The sequence below is a fragment of the Rhinolophus sinicus genome, chromosome X, assembly GCF_036562045.2.
Source record: "Rhinolophus sinicus isolate RSC01 chromosome X, ASM3656204v1, whole genome shotgun sequence".
NCBI lineage: Eukaryota > Metazoa > Chordata > Mammalia > Chiroptera > Rhinolophidae > Rhinolophus > Rhinolophus sinicus.
The window spans coordinates 78187557-78215054 of record NC_133768.1 but is presented as its reverse complement, the minus strand read 5'-3'; the positions used below and the strand labels follow the sequence as shown (position 1 = coordinate 78215054).

General features: G+C 43.0%; 1 protein-coding gene across 2 annotated transcripts in view; it reads left to right on the top strand.

Annotated features, from left to right (window-relative positions):
• Nucleotides 1–27498, top strand: part of TRPC5 (transient receptor potential cation channel subfamily C member 5) — a 326934-nt gene that overhangs the window by 260352 nt on the left and 39084 nt on the right. For both annotated transcript variants that reach the window (XM_074323867.1, XM_074323866.1), the window contains 2 exons: nucleotides 4489–4811; nucleotides 18458–18653. In XM_074323867.1, the coding sequence (XP_074179968.1) occupies nucleotides 4489–4811; nucleotides 18458–18653 (519 nt within the window). The remainder of the gene's footprint in view (nucleotides 1–4488; nucleotides 4812–18457; nucleotides 18654–27498) is intronic.

The following is a 27498-nucleotide window of genomic DNA, read 5'->3' as shown; positions in this document are numbered from 1 at the left end:
ATATCCATACTTCCCTCAAGTGTTCTTCATATGACAAATAGCAGAACACTAGAAATTTCACTGCAGGAGACAGAGATCTTTAATCATGTCTGCCTCCCTCACCACTTACACCACCAGGACGATCATTCAAGCTGTTAGGAATCCAGCTTTTTGAGTATCAACCAGCCCATGCCTCTCGCCTCTCTACCAACTAAGATAATGTACGTAGACACACACACACACACACACACACACACACACACACACACTACCTTGATGTTTTGCCTGCACAATGAATTATCCTGAAAAATCATTTCATGTCCAGCCCCTCACATTGGGTAGACACAGGCTCCAAATTTAGATTTGGTGCTCATTAGATAATGGAATGGCCATCCTCCTTCCACACTGAGTTGAACTTATCCAGCATGAGGAAAAGCTGACAATTCAGTCTCCAGGATTATCTAGTCAACCATGCTTTTTGGCACTAAATTCCACATTAAAAAATTTTAAAATGAGAATATGGCTGTCCCCCAAATCTCCAACAACTTGGTGTATTTTTATATCCCGAATATGCATATTGCATAAATTTTAAGACATTAGGAGTTAGTCATACGGATCATGGATATTAAATGTGGTCATGAAACATTTTTGAAAGAAGCCTAAGAGTATGCCTTATACTTGTGGTGATCATTTAACACAAACTTACAACTTCCTTACAAGAGAAAGCTGGTGGGGAAAATGTTTGAACCTCTAGTTAATGTGCCTGGATGAAATCCATGTCATTCTGACAATCTGCTGACTAAGTAACACTGTTTGCCTAAAAATAAACATATTTCTTCCTTTAGGAGTATATTTATACACTGGAAAGACAATAAATTATCAATCTAGAAATTGGTGGGTTTTGCTTAAATAGGAAAGTTTAGAATAAGTGATCAAGAAAAAGATTAACTCTTGGGGGTGTGAAAATGTGTCTATAGATGCCCAACATTAGCTAATTACATAACCTGTGCAACTTCACTGGTAAGGCTTCCAAGAAGCTAGACGCTTCCCCACCACACACTGTAAGGATAAATCAGCTATACTGAGCTGAGTAAATGTCCTTCAACTGACAAACACTTAACTCAAAGGAGACATTTGCCAAGAAGTTGGAGTCCTTCTCAAAAAGGGAAAATTTACAAAGCAAGACATGTCACATGCAGACTTTGGACTTCCAATGAGAAATTATAAATGGACAGTCTGGTCCATTCATCCACAGAGCACAACAGCCTGAGATGAACTTCTCCAAGTAGGATGAGCCAACCTCTATGAGGTAACGCCACAAGAACTGGTCACCAAGCCTCTTGAAACATTTCAGATCACTGTTGTACTGAGAAAGTACAGAAGCACCATGGGCTGGCCTTAAAGATGATCCTTCATGAGAGCAAAAAACTAGCCATACACATAGATATAGATATAGATATAGATATAGATATAGATATAGATATAGATATAGATATAGATATAGATATGTATATCTATCTATCTATCTATATCTATCTATCTATCTATCTATCTATCTATCTATAGATCTATCTATCTATCTATCTATCTATCTACCTATCTATCTATCTATCTATCTATCTATCTATCTATCTATCTATCTATCTATCTGGTCTACAACAACAGAAACCAAAAGGCACACATCAAAGTAATCAAAGGGAACAAATACACGTAAAGTTGGCCCTCAGTGCCCCAGATAACTCCACAAATGGAGAATAATTTTTCTTTTGTCACCTAGGATAGAACCACCTAGATTTATCCCACCACCACCTTACTTCCTTATGTACAGACTAAATCTGAACTTTGATGCCTATTGAGTTGTAGTTCTTCAGCAAGTATTTGGCTGCAGGCAAACACACACCCACTCTTGTTATGATTGAATCCCCACATTAGGCTGTCCCTCTTCCTTACTTTTGAGTTGACAGAGTGCAATTCACACCCCTTTGAAACTCATGGAGGCCACTTTTCAAGGTGCATTCCATCTCAAAGAATATAAGAAAAATCACTTGCCTCCCAATAGCACTAACTCAAGAGTCAGGAAACCTGAGCTTAATCCCTTCTCTGATAATCACAAACTGGATTACATAGGTAATCCTTCTACCTCCCTTAGCCTTAGATTATGCCTTTGAAAATATAATTGGGCTAAATCAGTGACTTTCAACTTTTTAATTTTTTCCACGGGACAACATCTTGAAGTTAAAACTTACACAGAACTTCAATATATTAAAGAGATTAAAAGATTGAATTTGGATAAGGAATGGGTCTTCTAGGCCTCCTCTTTGGCTCCCACAGTGGCCAGCAGATGCCTCCAATGAACCCTCAGGCTTCAAGGAACAGAGTTGGAAAATCACTTGTGTTAGATCAGAGGTCAGCAAACTATGGTTTGCAGGGAAAAATTTGGCTTTCTACCACAACCATGTGTTTGCATATTGTCTATTAGTTCTATAAGAAAAGAGTTCAGTAGTGGCTATAGGGCCCATATGGCCCACAGAACCAAAAAATACATACTATTTGGCCCTTGACAGAAAATGTTTGCTGACCTCCATGCAAAATGAGCTCCAAAGTTATTCCCAACTCTCATATTCTACAATATCTTTCTGCAAAAGTATATACAAAGCATAGATTTGCAACAAGAATCATCTTTCACACTTCTGAATGTTCTGCAAATCCAGACTTATCATCCTATGGGCTGCAGAGTTCCCTGTGGTTATAGTTGTGGCTGTGGAGGGAGAAAGCCCTAAATTATGAGCTCTACATGTTCCAGTTGATAATTTCTAGTTTAAAATATAGGTCTGTTTTGTTATTAGCAAAGAGTATCCATCTTTCACATATACCTCAAAACCTTTAAAGGCCTGTTTAACATATGTGCTGTGATATCAATTATAATATAAGTAACACTTAATAGAAATAGTGCTGGACTGAGTGTTTAGAGACCTGAGTTTTAGTCCTGGTTCTGCCATCAACTTGCTGAGTGATCTTAAGCAAGTCACTCTGCCTCTCTATATTTCAGTTCTTCCACTTTCAAAACAGGCATAATAATGCCAACCCCCTCACAGCAATGCAGCAAATGTTTTCTTGGAAGGAAAAATTTAGAGATACCAGATTTGGCTAAGAATGTATAAAACTGATTGACCACATAAAGTCTATCTGAAACAGAAGCAGAAGTGTGGCAAGGATTCTCCAAACTCATCTTTGACAGTAAAGAATATTGCATACCAAAAAAAAAAAAAAAAAAAAAAAAAAAGAATATTGCATACACACAAATGATTTTAATACCAGTTTCCTCAATTGTTGGAACTGATGCACGTTTTAGAAATGTTAACAATATAATTTGGCCCCCAGCACAACTTTTTTTCTCAGAAAAGTTGTTTACATTTAGTCCTGAGAAATTGTGATATTTAGGTGAGAGCTCAAGGCAAGATGCTTCAGATTGAATTCCAGGCAAAATCTACTTCCGTCTTGGGAAGGTAATAAGCAATCTCTTGTATTTCCATAACATCTCCCCTTATGGAGTAGAGAGACTTTCTCATATGGATACATAATCACAAATGTGTGTAGTGGGTAGGAGTAGATATTTTCCCCATTCTATGGTGAAGTTGAGAGATAGAGTCAGTTTCAAGTGAAAAAGTCCAATTGGACCTTAGGTCTCACAATAAAGCCATCTTTCTACATGGCGACACCCAATGTTCCAGGAGCTGGAAGTCCAGGACAGGGCTGAAAAATCCCAGAAATGCTGGCTCTTCCCCTCCCTTAATCCCCAGGTTCTTCATTTGTGCTAGACGGACATTTGAACTTTGTAGGGCTATCAAAGGAACAATAAAAAACAACCATACACCACTGTGTGGGCAATACTAAATTCACTACGTGGAAGGTTAACATGCCATTTGTAATAGTATGGAATACATTACACACTGCTAAAAATTCAGCAGGGAACTGAGCAACGACCCTCTAAGGATGTTCAATTAGCCCCAAACTGTAGTCGATAAGGAAGTCAGGATGAACACTGCACACTAAGGACGCTGAACCTATTCCTTCAGTAACAACTTGTCTGTGGTGCTCAGAATAAAATGGGAGACTTAGAAGGTAAATCTGATTTGAAATCTCATTAGGAAGCAGAGCAGTTTGTCCCCACTACATTGGGCATATGAATGGCTCAGTTCCAGTGATATTCCCCAAAAGTCTGGCAAACTCACATTTAGAAAATGTCTGTGGTTAAACTGCAGGTGATAGCTGTGAAATTCATTTTTCTATGTCTGTATGCTGGTTATATATTTGGATGGGAGTGGGAAGAAGAATTATTAGCATCAGGTATTGGTTGGATGGGGAAAAAAATAGTGCCATGCATGGGGTCTATTGTACAAATGAATGCCTGATGCTTACTTTGGTGGCTTTATTTAGGTGCAGAAGAAAAGAGGGAAAGTTTAACAAATGCTCACTGTACCGCTCATCTTATACACTTGTTTCTTTCAGTATAATGGTTCTCGTCCAAGGGAAGAATGGGAAATGTGGCACCCGACTCTGATTGCAGAAGCACTCTTTGCGATATCCAACATTTTAAGTTCGTTGCGGCTCATATCCCTGTTCACAGCCAACTCCCATTTAGGGCCTCTGCAGATCTCTCTGGGGCGTATGCTGCTTGATATCCTCAAATTCCTCTTTATCTACTGCCTGGTCCTGCTGGCTTTTGCCAATGGATTGAACCAGCTTTACTTTTATTATGAGACTAGAGCAATTGATGAGCCGAACAACTGCAAGGGAATCCGATGTGAGAAACAGAACAATGCTTTCTCCACGTAAGACCCCTCCCCCCACTCTTGTGCCTTTTTTCTGCCTTCTCCTTCTTTGCCCTATTTTCGGTCCACAGCTTCATCACTGCCTATTGACAGTATCCACAAAGCTCACTCATGGAAAACACAAAAGGTCTGAGGTGGAGGAAGGTCCTTCCCACTCTACAGGGGACTAGGAGAGGAGGTGGAGTTAGGTTTGGGAGAAAAGAGACAAACACATAATTGGGTGATAGTAACTCACCCAAAGAGTTAGTTCCAAACTATTTTGGTGTCATCCCATATTTTTAAAGGCATTAAGGGAGAGGGGGTAAATAATTCCTCACTCAAAATAGCATCACTCACCAAGGAAATGAAATAGCAAAGGCTATTCCTCTGACTACCAAAGCTAACTTCATTATTCTGAATCAAGAACAAAGAAAAAGGATGCAAAAATATCTTAATGCACCATGTGATATTGTGATTTATAATAAGACATGTGTATTTGGTCTCTATCCCCCATTTCTGGCACAGGGCTCCTAAAACCCCTAGAATTTCCTAAGTGATGAGAGTGATAAATGTGTCTTTTGTTGTGTTACTGAGGTGACCTTTAGAAAGTACCCAAGGAAAGGAGCTGGTAGCCAGTGGACCCAACCAAGCGATTAGAGGGCTGGAACTTTCAGTCCCATCCTCCTGACCTCTGGGGAGGGGAGAGAGGCTAGAGATTGAGTTCAATCACCAATGGCCAATAAATTTAATATACCATGCCTATGTTATGAAGCCTCCATAAAAACCCAAAAGGATGAGTTTCTGAGAGCCTCTGGGTTGGTGGAGATTTGAGGAAAGTCTAATGTACTTAAAGGCGGCATGGAAGCCCTGAGACTTTTCTTCATACCTGGCCATCTAGCTGTTCCTAGGTTATATTCTTTCATAATAAATTGGTGGTCTAATAAGTAAAATGTTTCTCTGAGTTCTGTGAACCACTCTAGAAAATCAATCAAACCCAAGATGGGGGTCCTTGGAACCTTGCCTGTCAGTCACAACCTGGACTTGCAATTGGGATCTGAAGTCTGTTGGGGGTGGCGGGGAAGAGGGTAATGGGGCAGTCTTGTGGAACTGAGCCCCTAACTCATGGAATCTGACACTATCACCCAGCTGTGTCAGCATTGAGTTGAACTGTAGGACACCCATCTGGTGTCGGAAAATTGGTGGTGTCCGGGGAAACCTCCCCATACCTACATGTTGGAATTGAGTTCAGTGACCCCAAGTTGGTGTCAAAGAAATGGAATTTGCCAGAATAGCTCTGGCTCACAGAAACACATAGTGGTTTGGGAAGATACAGAATAAAAAGGCAAGGGATTATGAACCTTTGATCCCTGAATAGCGACCTAGTCACCCATGGTACGAAACTGCAGTTGTGCTGTGATAAGTCATTAAAGGTAAAAGTTACCAATGGAATTTACAAATGGTAGTAAACCTGACTCTGAGTTAGTTCATTGGACTTATAAGGAAATGTAAAATAATAAGAAGCATGCTAAACATACAATCCCTTGGTTATTGTTATCTGTAATAGCTAAAATGCAACTAAAAGAAAGTGCTGGGTTGGGCCTTAATGCTAAACCAAGCTCAGATTTGGATCGGTCTGAGCTTGGGCCACCAGCTTCAAAGCTGTCCCACCAAGGGAAAAATTATGCAGTGACAATAGGAAGTACCTCTAAGACCTCTGGTCAGCAAGAAGGTTGTCAATGTAGGGGGCGGGTATCACCAAGGAACTATTGAAACCAGGGAGTATAGAGTGAAGGAGTTGTTTCATTTTGTAGTTCAATATCATCAGCTTCCTGAGGAACTTATATTGAAATGAACTACAAGAGTGACTAATTGGGGAGCTATGTCTTTGGTTTTGAATGCTGCAGAATGGAAGAGCATGATTAGGTTGATGCAGGACACATAGCTCACTATGGAACAATCATGGATTGCTCTATGTGATCCAGACACACAGGAGGTCATTCCTGAGGCAACAGCCAGCCTGGTGGACTGGATAAAAGCCACTAACATCTACTTACCCTGAGAAAGGGGACTGTCCATCTCCCCTTATGAATGCCAAGTGGAGTACCCAAGATGAAGCAGCTGGTATGCTTCATATGCAAGCCATATGGGACTGGCTTTATGATGACTGGGATATTTATTGCTGAATATGCCTATTACTCAATTCATGGTAAATGCTACAGTTAAGGGGGCCTCTTTCACCTTACTGCTGCCAAACCCAGGGGCAGTTGGGGAGGCCTAACTGAATTTTTCTGTCTCAGCTTGCACGCCTGAGACTCACACATGCTAATAAAAAAATAGGTTAATTAACAAAAGAATAAGAAGAAGCCAAAAGAGTGGAAAATGTTGAACAGTTATTAAGAAATAAGGTGAATAAAGAAAATATTGATCGGAGCAAAACAAAGAGGAAACAGAAAGGGGAGAGTCACAGGACTCATCCCAGCAGGATGGAAATCTTTAGATGGCTATTAAGAAATAAGATGAATAAAATGGGCATGGATGGGGTTAAAAGTTTTAATACAGTATGACCAAAAGTAGGGTGGGACAAAGGGACCCTGTGCTGGTCCGCCAACATTAAAGGGCCTCAAAAAAGCCCACCCTACCCCAGTTTGGAGAAATTTTGAAAGCCAGAGGACAAAAATTACAATGAGAAACATGACCAGCAATCACTTGGGGCAGTGGTTAGGCAGATTAATCAATATACATTGACAAAAGGGCCAGAGTCCCTTGGCTCCACCTCTCGCACAGGACCCAAAGCCTTTTGCACAGGGTGTCTCAAATGGTCAGGGGGTGAAAAAGAGAAATTTCCAGGACTCATTAATACAGGAGTCTCACATACTGTGGTACCAAAACCCATTGGTGAAATCCTGACTCAGGCTATAATTAGATTGAGAGAATATAAAATCATAAGGATTGATAGGATTATGAAAATTGGAGTGTTTGAGCAGTCTTTATGTAAAGAAGTTGTGTCTCCTTTGCCTGAATGTTTTATGGGAATGGATATTATGTCTGGTGGTGGAATACTTCCCCTACCCAGGATTGTAAAATCAAAACCTGTTGATGAAGTCCTAGTAGAGGCTACAGTTAGGAACATAAGACTTGATGGAATTAAGGTAAACATTTGTAGAAGAATTGGTATGTTTGGACAGGCTTTAAGTGAAGTGGTTGCATCTCTTTCAATTGATTGTATTACGGGGATGAACATTGTATCTGACTGGAGAATGTTCCCCCTACCAAGGATTGTAAAACAAAAGGCATGTAACTCCACCCTTCAAGCAATGTTAATTGGACATGCTAAATGGGAACCAGTAAGATTGCCTGAGGTAAAGATCCAAGATGGCGGAGTAGATCAATGTTGTGCTTGCCTCCTCCCATGCACACATTAAAATTACAACTAAATTATAAACAATCAACCCAGAGAACCATCTGAAGTCTAGCTGAACAGAAGTTTTATAACTAAGGATATAAAGAAGAAGCCATGTTGAGACTGGTAGGAGGGCAGAGACATGGAATGGGCTGGCCCCACAGCTGCATGTGGCAGCTGAGAATTGGGAGGGATATCTTGGCCGCGGAGGTTCCCTCAGGAGGAGTAAGGGATCCCAGCCCCACACTAGGCTCCCCAACCCAGAGTACTGGTGCTGGGAAGAGGAGGCCACACATTTAGCTATGAAAAACAGGGGGGATTCTGACCATCTGGGTGGGACGGAAGGCTACAGGAAACCCAGACATCCTCTTAAAGGGCTGCACACAGACTCGCTCACTCACAGACACTCATCCTGGGCTCCGGCAGAGGGACAGTGACTTGGAGTATGTCAGAGGCATAGTGAGGAGCAGACTGAGGTGTGTGGCTTCAGAGCGAGGACTGGAAGGATAGTCGCCATTTTCCCTGTGTGGGGTCTTGCTCCACGGCAGCTAGCGGGCGGACACCATCTTTCCTGTGTTGAGCCCTCCCTCAATGCCCATGGCCAAATCCGAATCTGAATTTGTCTGTTGAGCTCCACTGCTCTACCCTGCTGTTTCCCTGGAACCCTGCCCTACCTAACCCCCAAGCCAGAGGCACTTCCTTGGCGGGCAGCTAGCCCCACCCCCATTGCACTCTTTCTTGGAAAATTATTGGGATCCATGGGCTCCAAGCAGGCAGAAACTGGGCTCAATATGCTCTGTGACTTTTGCTGAGTAGCTCCAGGCTCAGCACTGGCACCAAACCAGAATCTACATTAACCTGGTAAAAACAACTTTTCCCACACTAGTGACTTCTTGAGACTCTGCCTCACACAACTTACGTACCACAAGAGGCTTTATCAGTGGCTTAACCTCAAGGGAGCGAGCAGGTGGAAGCAGGCCTCAGGGTATCCTGGCTTTTTGTGGAGCTACCCCAGGCCTGGTACTGGTGGCAAGCATCCTCGGTTAGGAGGTGGCCTCTCCCATGTGCCTCCAGGTTTAGCACAGGCAACGAACAACTGCGGATCACTTTATAGCTCCTGTCAGGTTATCCCTGGCCGGTTACAGGCAGTGGGCAATCTGGGCCTACACCACAGCCCCTCCCAAGAGGCCACAGAACCAATATACTTAGAGGTTAGCTTCAGACCATGCAGACTACCACCCAATTTGTTCCACAAGTGGCACACACAAAAGGTGGTCTCAACAGGCACCAGAGCCTGCTGGAGCAAATCCCACTCAGTGCAGTGAGACCCCCGCACAGCATCCCATACACTGTGTATATGGCCAAACCCCACAGTCAATCAGCCTGAAGGCCAATCCCACCCACTAACGTGGCAATAACAATCAAGTCTCAACTCTAATTGGAGGGTACACATAACACACACAAGTGACACTCCTGGAGCACCTGGTGCAGGTGGACTGTGCCACTGGGACCCACAGGGCACCTACATAAGGCCACCTGGCCAAGACTGGGAGACATAGCATATCTACCTAATACATAGAAACAAATACAGAGAGGCAGTCAAAATTAGAAACAAGGAAATACATCCCACATAATAGAACAGAAGAACACTCCAGAAAAAAATTGAACAAAATGGAGGCAGGCAACCTACCAGATAACAGAGTTCAAAACAATGGCTATAATGATGCTCAAGGAATACTTCAACAAAGAGATAGCAAGCATAAAAAAGGACACAGAAACCATTTAAAAAAAGTCACAAGTGAACAATACAATAACTGAAATAAAGAATGCTCTATAAAGAATCACCAGCAGACTAGATGAAACAGAGGATCGAATCAGAGTTTTGGAAAACAAAGTAGCAGAAAACACCCAATTGAAACAGCAAAAATAATTTTAAAATGAGGATAGTTGAAGAGACCTCTGGGACAACACCAGTGGTAACGACATTTGCATCACAGGGGTACCAGAAGTAGAAGAGAAAAAGCAAGGGATTGAGAACATATTTGAAGAAATAATGACCAAAAACTTTTCTAACCTAGCAAGGGAAATAGACATACAAGCCCAGGAAGCACAGAGAGTCCCAAATAAGATGAACCCAAACAGGCCCACAGCAAGACACAATATAATTAAAATAGCATAAGGTAAAGACAAAGAGAATCTAAAAGCAGCAAGAGAATGGCAACTAGTTACTTATAAGGGAGCTCCCATAAGATTGTCAGCTGATTTCTCAACAGAAACTTTGCAGGCCAGAAGGGATTGGCATGAAATATTCACAGTGATGAAAAACCAGGACCTACAACCAAGATTACTCTACCCAGCAAGGCTATTATTTAAAATCGAAGGACAGATAAGGAGTTTCTCTGACAAGAAAAAGCTAACGGAATTCCTCATCAGCAAACCAATATTACAAGGAATCTTAAAGGGACTTTTTTAAAGTGAAAAAAAAACACCAAAAAAAAAACGATTGAAAATATAAATAATGAAATGGAAATAGCTACATGTTTATCAACAATTACTTTCTTTTTTTTTAAATGTATTGGGGTGACAATTGTTAGTAAAATTACATAGATTTCAAGTGTACAATTCTGTATTACATCATCTATAAATCCCATTGTGTGTTCACCACCCAGAGTCAGTTCTCCTTCCATCACCATATATTTGATCCCCTTTACCCTCTTCTACCACTCCCTCCCCCCTTACCCTCTGGTAACCACTAAACTGTTGTCTGTGTCTATGAGTTTTTGTTTCTCATTTGTTTGTCTTGTTCTTTTGTTGTTTTTGGTTTATATATTACATATCAGTGAAATCATATGGTTCTCTGCTTTTTCTGTCTGACTTATTTCGCTTAGCATTATAATCTCAAGATCTATCAGACAAATGCAAATAAAAATCACAATGAGATATCACCTCACCCTAGTTAGAACGGCTATCATCAACAAGACAAATAGTAACAAGGGTTGGAGAGGCTGAGGAGAAAAAGGAACCCTCATACACTGTTGGTGGGAATGCAGACTGGTGCAGCCACTATGGAAGGCAGTGTGGAGGTTCCTCAAAAAATTACAAATAGAATTACCATATGACCCAGCAATCCCTCTTCTGGGTATCTACCAAAAAAAGTCTGAAAACATTTATACATAAAGGCACGTGCGCTCCAGTGTTCATGGCAGCTTTATTTACGGTGGCCAAGACATGGAAACAATCAAAATGTCCTTCGATAGACGAATGGATAAAGAAGTTGTGGTATATATATACACAATGGAATACTCTTCTGTGGTAAGAAAAGATGAAATAGGACCATTTGTGACAACATGGATGGATCTTGAGATTATAACAATTACTTTCAATGTAAATGAATTAAATGCCCCAATGAAAAGAAATAGGGTGGCTGAATGGATAAGAAAACAAAACCATTACATATGCTGTACACAAAAGACTCACATAAGATTCAAAGACACATACAGACAAAGTAAAAAGATGGAAAAAGATATTTAATGACAATGGAAACAAAAAAAAAACAAACAAAAAAATGTGGGGTAGCAATACTTACACCAAACAAAATAAACTTTAAAACAAAGGCTATAACAAGATAAAGAAGGACCCAGTTCTGGGTATTTACCAAGGAAATACAAAATGCTACTTAGAGGGAATGTGTGCATCCATATGTTCACTGCAGCATTGTTTACAATGGCTAAGATGTGGAGGCAGCCTGGGCGTCCGTTGACAGTTGAATGGATAAAACAGAGGTGGTACATATATACAATGGAATATTGCTTGGCCATGGAAGGGAAAGGGCTATTGCCATCTGTGGTGGCATGAATGGACATAGAGGGTATTATGCTGAGTGGAATACATCAGACAGAAAACGACAGATGCAATGTGATTTTGCTCACATATGGAATCTAAAGAACAAACTAAACAATCAAACAAAATAGAAACAAACTCATAGATACAGAAAACAATTTTGATGGTTACCAGATGGGAGGGATGTTGTGGGGATAGGTGAAAAAGGGGAAGGCGTTAAGAAGTACAAATTGGTTGTTACGCAGTAGTCATAGGGATGTAGGGTACAGCATAAGGAATACAGTCAATAATATTGTAATAAGTATGTATGGTGTCAGATGGGTACTAGATTTGTTGGGGTGATAGATGGGAAGGGTTTGGGGGGCAGGGCAAAAAGGTGAAGGGTTTAAGAAGTACAAATTGGTAGTTACAAAATAGTCATGGGCATGTAAAGCATAGGGAATATAGTCAATGATATGGTAATAAATATGTATAGTGTCAGGTGGGTACTACACTAGTTATGGGGATCATTTCTTAATTACATAAATTTCTAACCACTATGCTATACACGTGATATAATAAACAGCATAGAAAATATAGTCAATAATATTGTGATAGTGTGGTATGGTGTCAGATGGCTGCTGGGTTATCATGGTGATCACTTCTTTAGGTACATAAATTTTGAATAACTATGGCATACACCTGAAACCAATATAATATTGTATGTTTGCTACATTTTTAATAACAATCTTAAAAAAGTAATAAACTAAAAAGATTTACAAAAACGATTGCCTGAGCCCACCCAGTGTGGAATATAAGCTTGGAGCGTTGATAGGGACAAATGCTCTGTGCCATAGTCCTATGTGGAGCGTAGACTGGGGTTTACGGCAAAAGCCTGTGAGCACCTCCCAGTGACAACTGCACCCCTTGCACAGGAATAAGCTAGAGAGAGGGGACAGGCTGAAGGCAAGATTAAGTCAGCTTACCATCTGGGATTAATTTAAAGTTCTCGGTGGGCCAAAGGCTACCAAGCACACTGATAGGAAATGTTTCCCATTCTGACTTCGGACATAGGAGACAGATCATAACTTTCTGTCCATGAGTCCACTGCATTCAGACACATGGAACTCCGGTGCCTTTCTTTGTAAAGTCAACATCTGCTTCTTCAGCACCTTCAAGCTTAAAGAGTGGCTTTTATTTTTGGACAAACCCTATCAGAGAAATAGGCAAGAGAAAGAAAATAAGCACACGTCAGGAAATTTGTTAGGTTCCAGGAGTGGTCCTGGGGTTGCCCTGGTCTCAGTGACCTATAGCTTGTCCATCTCCTCTCCACTTTTGGAGAGTTCCACTCACCACTGGTATCACAGCAATGACCCCAATGTTGTGAGACATTCTTAATCATTAAACTAAAGTACATTTTCTCCCTTTTACTCTATAAACTAAGGCACTTAGATATTGGTGGACTCAGACATTTTAGAAATACGTTCATTAACAAAGGCCAGGGGGGAAAAAAATGCAACACAACAACAGCAGTGTTTCTGCTTGGCCCCAAGTTGTACAAATAGAGAGGGGGGAAAAACAATGCTACCTAACTTACACCTATTATTTGCCTCTAGCAGCATTTCCAAAAATGAGTTTCAAATAACCACAGTTCAGGGAAATGATAACAGACATGAAAATGGGATCTATGATTGAATGAGTTTTGAAAATACTAGGACAAATTTAAAAAGCTTCTTCACTGGACGACTTCTCAGAGACTTTCCATTGTGAATGTACGATGTAGGGAGAGGTTTTCTCAAATGTACTGGCCAGGTTGAGGTTACTGTGAACAGAGTTTGGAAAATGTTGGCTTACTCCTTTGCCAATTTTGCAGCACCCACCTCCCTCCACCAGGCCACACCCCTGCCTCTCTTTCCAGAACTCAGGGCAAAATTTTGGATGGGGCAACCAGACTCATGTGAAAGGAAAAAGAGGACAAAATGGGTTGACAAAGAAATAGTGCTCTTTCGGTTAAGGCAACCCTGAGTGTGTAATGACAACTGGTCACCTTGCTAGTGCCTCTAGACTAGGAACTGCTTCCCTTTCTGCACAACTCTAGAGACAGAATTCACATCAACCGGTTTTCAATATAAAGAACAATTTTGTAGTGGCTTAAGCACCAGGAGGCTGCATTTGTTCCCATCAAAGTCTTCAACAGAATTGAACACGTGAATGCTAGGTGCCTTTCAGGAGGTCAGGTCCCTGCCAATTACCCTTTCATGTGAACTGATGAAGTTTATGAAATGCATCCTTGCAAGTCTGTAATGACTATTAACATCCCTGTTGCCAACTGACATTTTGCTCCCATCACTTGCCCAGCAGGGACAATTGACAGAATGGGTACCTGTCACACATGAAATTATATCGTGGGGCATCATGTATGAAGAAGCATCATCGTGCTGGGGCCAAATCAGCAGTAATGTTAGCTCAGCTTTCCTCTAGGTGCTGATTTTTTTTTCCCTCCATAGAGGTCTGACTCTGATTTATGTTTTCTTTTACTCAACTCAGGCATTTATGAAACATATTGAAACACACAGTACTCAGAGCATCAGAAAGTCTCAGCTTTTAGAGAAGAAGGAAGTGAGCTTGTTTGTATACCTGGCACAAAGTATAGCATCTCTTTATTGTCATCTTTTTCCTTCTAATTCTCCAGAGATGCCATTGTTATTCTTCAGCTTAAAAGACAAAAAATATTTTTTTCCTGGGCACACAATTCAAGCAAATTTCATTGTCCTTGCTGACAGTCACATGACACTACCTACTATTGATGGTTCAGTGTTCCATACTGGGAGTACCTGGAGAGAAGCAACTGGGAGGTTATCACCATTCTGAAGGCACAGGATTTGTGAGAGAAAATTGGTGGAAGTTGCAAGAAGCTAACTCGCCAGTCCTGCATCTCTTTCTGAGGTCTTGGCTCTAGTCTACAAATGCCTCCTGAATATACCTGGCTGTGCCACAGGCCTCTCAAGCAAAAAATGTGCACAGCAAAATTCCTCATCTCCATGTCCCCACCCCAAACCTATTTCCCTTTAATTCCTTATCTTATTAAGTCACACCAGCCAGAATCCTAGAAGTCATCTGGGACTTTCATGCAACAGTCTCAGCACATCCAGTCTCTCACACAGCCTTTCAGCCCTGTCCGTTCTACTTCCTAAATATCTCTTGAATCCACCCTTTGCACACACACACACACACACACACACACACACACACACACACACACACCAGTCTTGGTGTCTTGGTTCAGGCGTAAATCATCTCCCCTAAGACCTTCTGCACGCTTAACTGGTCTCCGAGCCTTCAGTCTTATCTACCCTCCAAACAATTATCCACCTGCCATGCGGAAGTTTCATTCTAAATACCATTGTTATCCTGTCACTCGCCTGGCTCCATGCTCACCAAGTATCTGAATCTTCTCCAGTATAAAATCCACCTCTTTACTATAGCACATAGGGTTTGGTTATCTGGACCCTACCTCTCCAGACTCTCACTCCTCTCCTCCATAGTCAGTATCTTGCTCATCCCCAACTACAGGAAAGCATCTCAGCCCTACAGACCTTTGCACATCACATGCCAATCCCTCTGCCTGAAATGCCAATCTGCATCTGGCCAGTCAGGATAACTGTTCCCATCCTTTAAGCCTCTGCCAAAGTATTACCTGCTCTTTTAAGCCTTTTCTTACTTACTCTGACTCTGCTCTCAGTAACAGGCTCTTTTTGTGGTTCCCATGGCATTCTAAGCACATATACAGTATAATAGATAACCTGTTGTATTTTAGTCATTTGTCTCTCTCACCCACCAGACTGGGACCCCCGCCTTAGTAAGACTTGTACCTATCATAGAGGAGACTGAGACATAAAGGTGTTCAACATGCCAACTGAACCATTAAGTGAGTAAAAATGGATGAAGTCCAGTAGCAATCCTAACTTTAATTCCAGAAGACCTACTTCTGCTTCTGCCCCCCAGGCCCATATGTCTGAAGTATCTGGCCAGCTCTGTCACTCCGCTGATCCACTTTGAACTTGCTGTCAGTGAAAACTCTTAGCCTTTCTCCTGCTTCCCTCATCCTGTACTTGGGCACTTGGCCTGAGAGCAAAGCTCTATATTGACCCCTATTAAACTTCACCTTGTTAATTCTAGCACATTGCTCCAGGCTGTTATAATCTTTCTGAAACTTGTCCTGTCACCTAATCTATTAGCTAACCCTCCCAGTCTTGTGCCATCTGAAAAACTAAGAAGCTTACCATCTATTCTCATCAAAAGCATTGATAAAACTGTCAGACAGGCTTGATATTCACTGGGTGGAATATTGGGCAGCTACCTAGTAAAATGATACCTATGAAAACTGTATACATGCAAAATGTGTAAGTTTTAAAAGCACAAAAATTGTATATACTATAATTGTTAATATGTACAATTAGATAGGCAAATGGAGGACAATCTATAAAGATAATAAAGAAAGGTAAAACAAGTTGTATTTAGGTGGAAGGTTAATAATACTCATAAAAACAACTAATATTTACTGAGTGCTACAACTAATATTTAATGAGTGCTAGGCCCAGGCACTATCACAAAATGAGCTTTCCATGAATAAACTCATTTAATCCTCACAACCATGACATCAGGTAGGCACTATTAATATTACACATTTTACAAATGGATAAATTAGGGTACAAAGCAGTTAAGCAGGCTGCTCCCAGTCACATAAATGATTAGTGGCAGAGTCAGGATTTCAATCCAGGTATACAAGCTCCAGTTTGAGCTTTTATCCAGAGATGCAGGTATAAGACCGGTTTAGTAGTCTTGTAAAATTTTTTGTGTAAAGTTGCAATAATCACAAATATATGTAAAGCTAAATAGCACAGAGCCATGACCTAGCATGTCACTTGGGACCTTCTTATAGACTATCACCATTCATTTCAGGCTATTCTTGCTTAATCAGTGGTGACTTCTCTACCTAACATTCAGTCCATATTTTCCCATCTTATTTACATGCATACAAACTCAGTCCTCATCAAAGGCTCGTCTTTTTGTTTTTCTGACAAGATATTAAACATCGTTATTGATTGTCTCCAGCTTTTCCCACTGATTTTGGTTCATAGCCTTCTTGCTACTGTCATCACAGGGTGGTGCCATTCATTTATACTTTCCTAAGTTATTTGCTTCTCCTGTCATCTTTATTATAGATTTGTTCAACAAACATTTATTCAGCAACTGCTATGTGCAGCAATGAAGATATTGAGTAAGATGGCATCCTTATCTTCAAGAAGTTCGTAGCTTAATGGAGAATACAAGTAAACAATTAGAATAGCTGCCATTTTAATGCTCACCATATGCCAAGCACTGTGCTGAGTGCATTACATACAATATCTTATGTAATAGAGTAAGGTGGTTAAGTGTGTGGGCTCTAGAGTCAGAACAGCTGGGTGCAAATCCTACTTCTGCCACTTCTGCCTGTGTGACCACTCTGTACCTCAGATTTTCATCTGAAAACAGAAGAAAAATAGTAGCTACTTCATAAGGTTATTCTGAGAATCAAATATTATAATACATGCAAAAGAGCACAGTGCCTGGCACACAATAAGAGAACAATAAATATTAACAATTAGTAGTTATCCTATCAATAACCATTTTAGAGATCAGGAAACTTGAAGTTTAAACAGGCTATGTAACTTTCCCAAAGTCAAGTAGTTAATAAGCACTTACAGCTGGGTGATCATGGGCAAGTCTCTCAATCTCTGAACCACTGTTTCCTCAGCAGCAACAAAGTTTTTATAAAGATCATAATAATAATGCATGTAAAAGTTTCTAGTGTGCTTTTATAGTGCTCAGTAATTATTAGTTAATATAACATTAAAATAATCCACATAAAGGGTTAATTCAAGAATTCTTAAGCCCCTCCACTGAGCTGAGCACCATTCTAGACCCTGTGGCAACCACAAAAGAAGTATCAGAAATAGTAAGTTGCTCATGTTCACTCCGCTAGCAAGTGTGAGAGCTGACATTTTAACTCAGAGCAATCTAACCCAAGCACCATATTCTGAATGCAAGCACCACTGCATTCTGTATTATTAGACAGGTGGCAGGTAAATTACATGGTCTGAAGATGAAAGAGAAAGTTTGGTGGAGGAAATAGCCCTTAAAATAAGTCTTAGAATATTACAGGCTCTGTTAGACTGAGAAGAGGAAGATGGTATTACAGGTTGAAAGGCAAAGCATAAGAAATAGAAGTGGGAACCAACAAATAAAGTGACGTGGCTTGTTTGGGTTGGGGGAGAGACCAAAATACATGATATTGGTCTACCTGTTTGGATGCAATTATGGCAACCCCCCATTAAGCAGATCACCTAACATTTTTCTCTCCTTGCTCTTCCTAGACAATTAACTAACCTGCTCTTTATCTCTTTAGGCTATTTGAAACCCTTCAGTCACTCTTCTGGTCTGTATTTGGCCTTTTAAATCTCTATGTCACCAATGTGAAAGCCAGACACGAGTTCACAGAGTTTGTGGGAGCTACCATGTTTGGGACGTACAATGTCATCTCCCTGGTAGTGCTGCTGAACATGCTGATTGCCATGATGAACAACTCCTACCAGCTTATTGCCGTGAGTAGCTTTGCTTTACCAGGGTGGTTACCTTTACAAGGGTGGCTTCAGGAGGAGTCATTGTTGGCATGGAGCCCATCGGAAACTCAATGAAGCAGTCTGACTCAATTATTTTGCATTAACTTTATCAGTAGTTAGATTGAATTATTTCTTTCCAAGGCAACTCAGTTTGGACTCTTACTCCATTGAATCTTAGTAATCTAGAGAAAGATATTCTACTTAATAAAATTTTCCAGTTTCTTGTTAAAAATATTTTTAAATCTCTGAAACCATTTTCTTGACTTAGTAAGAAAAGCTCAGGAGGTATGAGCACAGTTTGGCTACATGTCACCCCACTAATCTCCAGGAGAGATTGAGCTGATCTAGGCAGGAGAGCCATATCTCCCTCTTCGCAGAAATTATCTCCTTCCCCAAAATGAGCACTCCATTGACAAGGACAACCTTTTCAGACAGAGTGACTATGTTTTTATCAAGGATATATGAGTAACTGTACTTCACTATGAGACAATCTGAAGTAGAGTCCATTGCTGAATATCTTTTGACCATCACATTACCTTTTGGATCAGCGATATTTATTACTCTAAAGTGGAAATGGCAAAGGTATAGGATATGGGATCAGTCCGGACCCTGCCTTTTTTTTTTTTTTTTTTTGATGCTGGAGTAAATATCTAACCTTAGCTTATTTTCTTATGATCTGCCTGTCATTCCTACAAGTAGAGTATTAACAAAGGTGTTCTGGCTATCTGAGGTTCTATTTAGTTAGGTATCAGTGAATTTGGATGTTAGATCACCCCCATGGGTCTGTCTGTTGCTCAAAGTGTTGCTGTAGCATAGAAGGCACAGAATGAAAAGACCTGAGTCTTATCTTCCTTCATAGGTGCTGTGGGGGCAGAGCCCCAGAAAGTAGTTTCCAGGCTCTCGGCCTCACATAGACAGGTGCTGGCTCAGGTAGTAAATGGCCAACTGTGATTGCATGGCCATCAGCTGTGGCTAGTTGGCCGTCAGCTGTAACCAGTGAGCCATTGGCCACTAATATAACTGCTGTGGCTATGCTAGCAGAGAGAGGGAGAGAGAAGAGAGAAAGAATGGGGGCTAGCAAGAAGATGGCGGCTGGGCTGGCAAGCGTGGATGGCGGTTTGCAGACAGTGTGGATCCAGCCTCCAGTGAGAGTATAGTGCCGCCAGAGAGAATATAGTGGTATGACTCCCCTACCTATGGCTCCGTGGGTGTTCCTTTTTGGCCTCACCATATCCTGTGTTCTTATATGGGGAGCGGGAGCAGAGACCGAGCAGGGTCTCCCGCACGACAAATGGCGCAGCGAGCAGGGTATGGTGCCGGCCAAAGCTCTCCAAAGGACGGTGGAGCAGTTTGTGTGTATGAATACTCAGTCTGTGGAAGACCAGGAGCAGCTGCCGGAGAGCTGGACCCCCATGGAGGGGTGGGAAGACATGGATGGTTCTCCCACCAGCACAGGAAAAGCCATGAAGCTGCTGCAGAGATGGAGCCCCGTGGAGAGGTGGAAAGATGTGGACGGTTCCCCAACCAGCACAGGCCGGAGACAGCAAAGGACGTTGCAGCCCTGTGGGCCGGGGAAGTTCCTGCTCAGGCAGCCCGGATGCAGGACTTATAGTCCCAGGAGGTAACGCTTGCTGAGTCCTCCATGGGAGATGAGGGTGAGGTCGCGGTCGTCCCTCACTCCCAGGACAGCCCTGGTGAATGACTATGGACTATGGGGAATTGCCTTCCATCCCTAATTTAATGGACCGCTTGACTGTTTGTTTGGGAACTGTTGTTAGTGGAACTGGGGGATATTTGCTTTTGTGTCTTGACTGGCCGCCATTGAGAATATGTAAGCACCTTGATTGTGAGTCGCTGTTGTTCCAGCAGGGTACCCTGAGAGGCACAGAGAGAGTGGCAGTGCCCTGAGAGCCCTGGCTGAGTCCAGGAAGTCTGGCTGTGCCCTGAAGATGCCCTGGCTGTGCCCAGGAAGTCGGGCTGTATCCCAGAGAGAGTGGCAGTGCCCTGAGAGCCCTGGCCGAGCCCAGGAAGTGTGGCTGTATCCCAGAGAGAGTGGCAGTGCCCTGAGAGCCCTGGCTGAGTCCAGGAAGTCTGGCTGAGCCCTGAAGATACCCTGGCTGTGCTCAGGAAGTCGGGCTGTTTCCAGAGAGAGTGGCAGTGCCCTGAGAGCCCTGGCTGAGTCCAGGAAGTCTGGCTGAGCCCTGAAGATACCCTGGCTGTGCTCAGGAAGTCGGGCTGTTCCCAGAGAGAGTGGCAGTGCCCTGAGAAATCCTAGCTGTGCCCGGGGAGACTGGTGGTACCCTAAGAAGTCCAGGAAGTCTGGCCGTGCCCAGAAGTACTGGTGGTGCCCTGAGAAACACTGGCTGTGTCCGGGAAGACAGGTGGTACCCTAAGAAGTCCAGGAAGTCTGGCCGTGCCCAGAAGTACTGGTGGTGCCCTGAGAAACCCTGGCTGTGTCCGGGAAGACAGGTGGTACCCTAAGAAGTCCAGGAAGTCTGGCTGTGCCCAGAAGCACTGGTGGTGCCCTGAGAAACCCTGGCTGTGCCCAGAGAGGCTGGCTGTGTCCAGGATATTGCATTCACCCCCAGGCTCCTCGCACAGGTCCCTCAGGAAGACGCTTGTCGCGTAGATTGTGAGGCGAGAGCCTGTAGGGGTGGAGTGTGGGGGCAGAGCCCCAGAAAGTAGTTTCCAGGCTCTCGGCCTCACATAGACAGGTGCTGGCTCAGGTAGTAAATGGCCAACTGTGATTGCATGGCCATCAGCTGTGGCTAGTTGGCCGTCAGCTGTAACCAGTGAGCCATTGGCCACTAATATAACTGCTGCGGCTACGCGAGAAGAGAGGAGAGAGAATGGGGCTAGCAAGAAGATGGCGGCTGGGCTGGCAAGCGTGGATGGCGGTTTGCGGACAGTGTGGATCCAGTCTCCAGTGAGAGTATAGTGCCAAAGAGAATATAGTGGTATGACTCCCCTACCTATGGCTCCGTGGGTGTTCCTTTTTGGCCTCACCATATCCTGCGTTCTTGTACGGGGAGCGGGAGCAGAGACCGAGCAGGGTCTCCCTGCACGACAAATGGCGCAGCGAGCAGGGTATGGTGCCGGCCAAAGCTCTCCGAAGGACGGTGGAGCAGTTTGTGTGTATGAACACTCAGTCTGAGGAAGACCAGGAGGAGCAGCTGCCGGAGAGCTGGACCCCCGTGGAGGGGTGGGAGGACATGGATGGTTCTCCCACCAGCACAGGAAAAGCCATTCAGCTGCTGCAGAGATGGAGCCCGTGGAGAGGTGGAAAGATGTGGACGGTTCCCCAACCAGCACAGGCCGGAGAAAGCAAGGTCGTTGCAGCCCTGTGGGCCGGGAAGTTCCTGCTCAGGCAGCCCGGATGCAGGACTTATAGTCCCAGGAGGTAACGCTTGCTGAGTCCTCCGTGGGAGATGAGGGTGAGGTCAAGGTCGTCCCTCACTCCCAGGACAGCCCTGGTGAATGACTATGGACTATGGGGAATTGCCTTCCATCCCTAATTTAATGGACCGCTTGACTGTTTGGGAACTGTTGTTAGTGGAACTGGGGGATATTTGCTTTTGTCTCTTGACTGGCTGCCATTGAGAATATGTAAGCACCTTGATTGTGAGTCGCTGTTGTTCCAGCAGGGTACCCTGAGAGGCACAGAGAGAGTGGCAGTGCCCTGAGAGCCCTGGCTGAGTCCAGGAAGTCTGGCTGTGCCCTGAAGATGCCCTGGCTGTGCCCAGGAAGTCGGGCTGTTCCCAGAGAGAGTGGCAGTGCCCTGAGAGCCCTGGCTGTGTCCAGGAAGTGTGGCTGTTCCCAGAGAGAGTGGCAGTGCCCTGAGAGCCCTGGCTGAGTCCAGGAAGTCTGGCTGAGCCCTGAAGGTACCCTGGCTGTGCCCAGGAAGTCGGGCTGTTTCCAGAGAGAGTGGCAGTGCCCTGAGAGCCCTGGCTGAGTCCAGGAAGTCTGGCTGAGCCCTGAAGATACCCTGGCTGTGCTCAGGAAGTCGGGCTGTTCCCAGAGAGAGTGGCAGTGCCCTGAGAAATCCTAGCTGTGCCCGGGGAGACTGGTGGTACCCTAAGAAGTCCAGGAAGTCTGGCCGTGCCCAGAAGTACTGGTGGTGCCCTGAGAAACCCTGGCTGTGTCCGGGAAGACAGGTGGTACCCTAAGAAGTCCAGGAAGTCTGGCCGTGCCCAGAAGTACTGGTGGTGCCCTGAGAAACCCTGGCTGTGTCCGGGAAGACAGGTGGTACCCTAAGAAGTCCAGGAAGTCTGGCTGTGCCCAGAAGCACTGGTGGTGCCCTGAGAAACCCTGGCTGTGCCCAGAGAGCCTGGCTGTGTCCAGGATATTGCATTCACCCCAGGCTCCTCGCACAGGTCCCTCATGAAGACGCTTGTCGCGTGATTGTGAGGCGAGAGCCTGTAGGGGTGGAGTGTGGGGCAGAGCCCCAGAAAGTAGTTTCCAGGCTCTTGGCCTCACATAGACAGGTGCTGGCTCAGGTAGTAAATGGCCAACTGTGATTGCATGGCCATCAGCTGTGGCTAGTTGGCCGTCAGCTGTAACCAGTGAGCCATTGGCCACTAATATAACTGCTGTGGCTACGCTAGCAGGGAGGAGAGAAAAAAGAATGGGGCTAGCAAGAAGATGGCGGCTGGGCTGGCAAGCGTGGATGGCGGTTTGCGGACAGTGTGGATCCAGCCTCCAGTGAGAGTATAGTGCCGCCAGAGAGAATATAGTGGTATGACTCCCCTACCTATGGCTCCGTGGGTGTTCCTTTTTGGCCTCACCATATCCTGTGTTCTTGTATGGGGAGCGGGAGCAGAGACCCTGCAGGCCTCCCTGCACGACAGGTGCTATTTCTCAGATTTGGTTTGTTACTAAAGAGTCCTTTAGCCTCTAGAAAAGAAGCTTAATTACCGGTTACGCACGCGTGCGCATGTGTGTGTAGGCATATCTTGTTTTATTGTGCTTCACTTTGTTGCGCTTCACAGATGTTGCTATTTTTCCAAATTGGAGGCAGGATCCTCCACCAGCAAAAAGATTACAACTCCCTTTATGGCAACACCCACTTTATTGTGGTGGTCTGGAACCAAACCCACAATATCTGAGGTATACCTGTACACACACACATATGTATACATATGGCCCATACTTCATAAATATTATTGGTGATAGTGAACATCTGTGATCCGTTTCAACTTAAGAATATATCAAAGAGGAATGATTTTATGTTGCAGCAGGAGACTTTTCAGATATATATGGAAGAATTTCCTAACTATAAATACCAAAAAAATATATTCTCCTAAGTAGATTTGTAGAATTTCTTTCATTGGAGAGTTTAAAAAACCAGGATATAAAATTAACTACTATGATGCTTAAGATATCAAGTGCTTAGGTGGGGGAGAAGGGAAGGAAGTACAGTGAAAAAATATATTAGGAGTTAAAAGACCAGGGACTCTAGCCTGGTTCTGTTGTTTATAACTGCATGACCTTGAGTAACTTTCCCTTTGGGGCCTCAGTTTCTTCATCCAAAAATTGAAAGGGCTGGGATGGATGGTCTTTTTTCCCCAGCTGTACTGAGATATATTTGACATACAGTCATGAGCCACATAATAACAACACAATGGTCAGCAATGTGCCACAATGGTGGTCCCACCGGATTATAATGGAACTGAATTTCCTGCAAGAAATAGAAGGATATGTGGTTCGGGAGGAATTTTTTTTTTCTCTGATGGGAGCAGTATCTGTGGGATTTGGCAGTAGATTCCCCCTCACTCACAGCACCTCAGTTTTGACAACACAGATTACATCCCCATCAGTCAGCCACTGAACTGTTTCAACACAGAGGAGCCTGTCCCCCCATATTACATACTTAAAGGCCATTATAGCCCTCCCAGATCTAGCTTAATGTACTTCAGAGTGCATTGCTGTAAATTCTCTGTTGAGGACGTAAGATTCTGTACAAGGACATAGGTCCACAGGAGCTACCTTAACAAGTATTAGGTGCCACTGTCACTTCCACAAAATCTTTCTGTGCTAGTGTGGAGCCAGCCTGTCCCTGTACTTTGGGAATACTTTCAGGTTCTAATGATATAAAACAAAGATAAGTTTTATTTCTTCCATCAATTTAATGCCAGAGAGTGCTCTTTGTCCCCAATAGGGCCAATAGAAGTACAAACAAATTTCCAAAGTCAAACTATTGCGTCCCCAGTTCTACACCCTCTCCATGTTAAATACCTTTTTTTTTATTTATTGGGGTGAGAATTGTTAGTAAAATTACATAGATTTCAGATGTACAATTCTGTATTACATCATCTATAAATCCCATTGTGAATTTAAAAAAAAAATCCCATTGTGTGTTCACCACCCAGAGTCAGTTCTCCTTCCATCACCATATATTTGATCCCCCTTACCCTCATCTCCCACCCCCCAACCCCGTTACCCTCTGGTAACCACTAAACTATTGTCTGAAACAACTTCTTTTTAAAATGAATACCACAAGGTTTCTTAATCTGACCACTGCTCCAACATGCAGTGGCCAATAGCACATTGTCATGACAATCCCTATGTTCCTTTTTCTCTCCATCTTGATTTCTTCCTAGTGATCTTCAGACCACCTTCCACTCCCTCTGGAAAGTCACTATAATGCTGATCTATGCCTTACTCAGCCAATTTCTCCTCAATATTTCCAACCAGTCCAGCCCACATACGTTTTCATGGAGCAGCATTGACAGCTTTGATGTTCTATTTGTGACCCTGTCAGAAGGAAACAGGGGAGGACTTGTGGGACAGTGTTTATAAAGCCTACAGTAGTGTACAGTAATGTCCTAGGCCTTCACATTCACTAAGCACTCACTCACTAACACCCAGAGCAACTTTCAGTCCTGCAAGCTCCATTGATGGTAAATGACATATACAGGTACACCATGTTTTATGTTTTTATACCATATTTTACTGTATCTTTTCTGTTTAGATATCTTTAGATACACAAATACTTACCATTGTGTAACAATTGCCTACAGTATTCAGTACACTACCATGCTGTACATGTTTATAGCCAAGGAGCAATAGGCTGTACCCTATAGCCTAGGTGTGTAGTAGGCTATATATCATCTAGGTCTGTGTAAGTGAACTCTATGATGTTTGCACATTGACAAAATTGCCTAATGACATATTTCTCAGAACATATCCCCATTGTTGAGTGATGCATGACTCTATAACAATGTGTAAGTTTAAGATGTACAATGTGGTGATTTGATACATATATATTGTGCAAAATGATTACCATAAGATTAGTTAACACATCCATCACCTCATATAAGTTACCTTTTTTTGTGGTGAGAACATTTAAGATCTACTCTCCTAATAACTTTGAAGTATACAATACAATATTGTTAACTACATTCACCATGTTGTACATTAGATCCCCAGAATGTATTCATCTTCTAACTATCTCCCCATTTCACCCAACTCTTAGACCATGACAACCACCATTCTAGTCTCTGTTTCTATGAGTTCAGCTCTTTTTTAGATTCCATGTATAAGTGAAATCATACAGTATTTGTCTTTCTCTGACTTATTTTACTTAGCACTATTTCACTTAGCATAATGCCCTACAGTTTCATCACGTTATCACAAATGGCAGGATCTCCTTCTTTCTCATGACTGCATAATATTCCACTCTGTGTGTGTGTGTGTGTGTGTGTGTGTGTGTGTACACACCACATTTTCTTTATCCACTCATCCATCAATGGACAGTTAGGTTGCTTCCATATCTTGACTATTGTGAATAATGCAGCATAGGAGTGCAGATACCACTTCAAGACAGTAATTTCATTTCCTTCAGATATATACCCAGAAGAATGATTGCTTCTGGTATGATTGCTATTTTTAATTTTTTGAGGAACCTCCTTACTGCTTTCCATAGTGGCTGTACCAATTTACATTCCCACCAACAGTGCAAAAGAGTTCCCTTTTCTCCACATCTTCACCAATACTTGTTATTGCCTACATTTTTTATAATAGCCATTCTGACAGGTGTGAGGTGGTATCTCATTGTGGTCTTAATTTGTATTTCACTGATGATTAGTGATGTTGAGCATCTTTTCATGTACCTGTTGGCCATCTGTAGGTCTGACTCAGTGGTCTTTAATATCCCTGCCAGCTCTAATATCCTGTGAGTATGGGTGTCTATAGATGAGCAGGATAGACTCACAATGTTCTTTCTAGCTCTGAAATTCTGTCCATCTGTTGCTTTTGAAATGGAATAGAGTTCAATTTCTCTCTCTCTTCCTCTTTCTATCTCTCTGTTTCTCAATTGTTCAAACCCAACTAGATCAAGAACTCTGAAATGATCTATGCTCACTCCTAGTCTGTCTCTGTAAGAGGGGCAGGCATAGAATCTCAGGGGTTTATTTTCCAACCCTATCCCTACCATACTAACACCCTATTCTTGCCAAGATTGCAATAGTCATGCTGAGGCATTTTTCTCCCTGAATGCCTTACAGCTGATTGTTCCTAATGGCAGTGAAAAAGGGAGACATTTTCTTGTTACTTAATGCAGGGTTGTAGTGTCTCCCATTGAGCTCAGTGACACAGTGACATTTTGCTAGGGAGGGTGGAAATCATCTACTCCAGCTCTCTTGTCACCACATGCTAATAGTAAATTGTGTTTTAATGTCACTTACTACCACACCTGAGGAAAACATCTTGGCTTAGGAGACAGCTGGGGGTTGGGGTGGTGGTGGGGTTGTGGGGAGATGGCCTAATGGACCTATACAATCTCACATATCTGGAGTCATGGCCAACCATTCTGAATACTACCCACTGC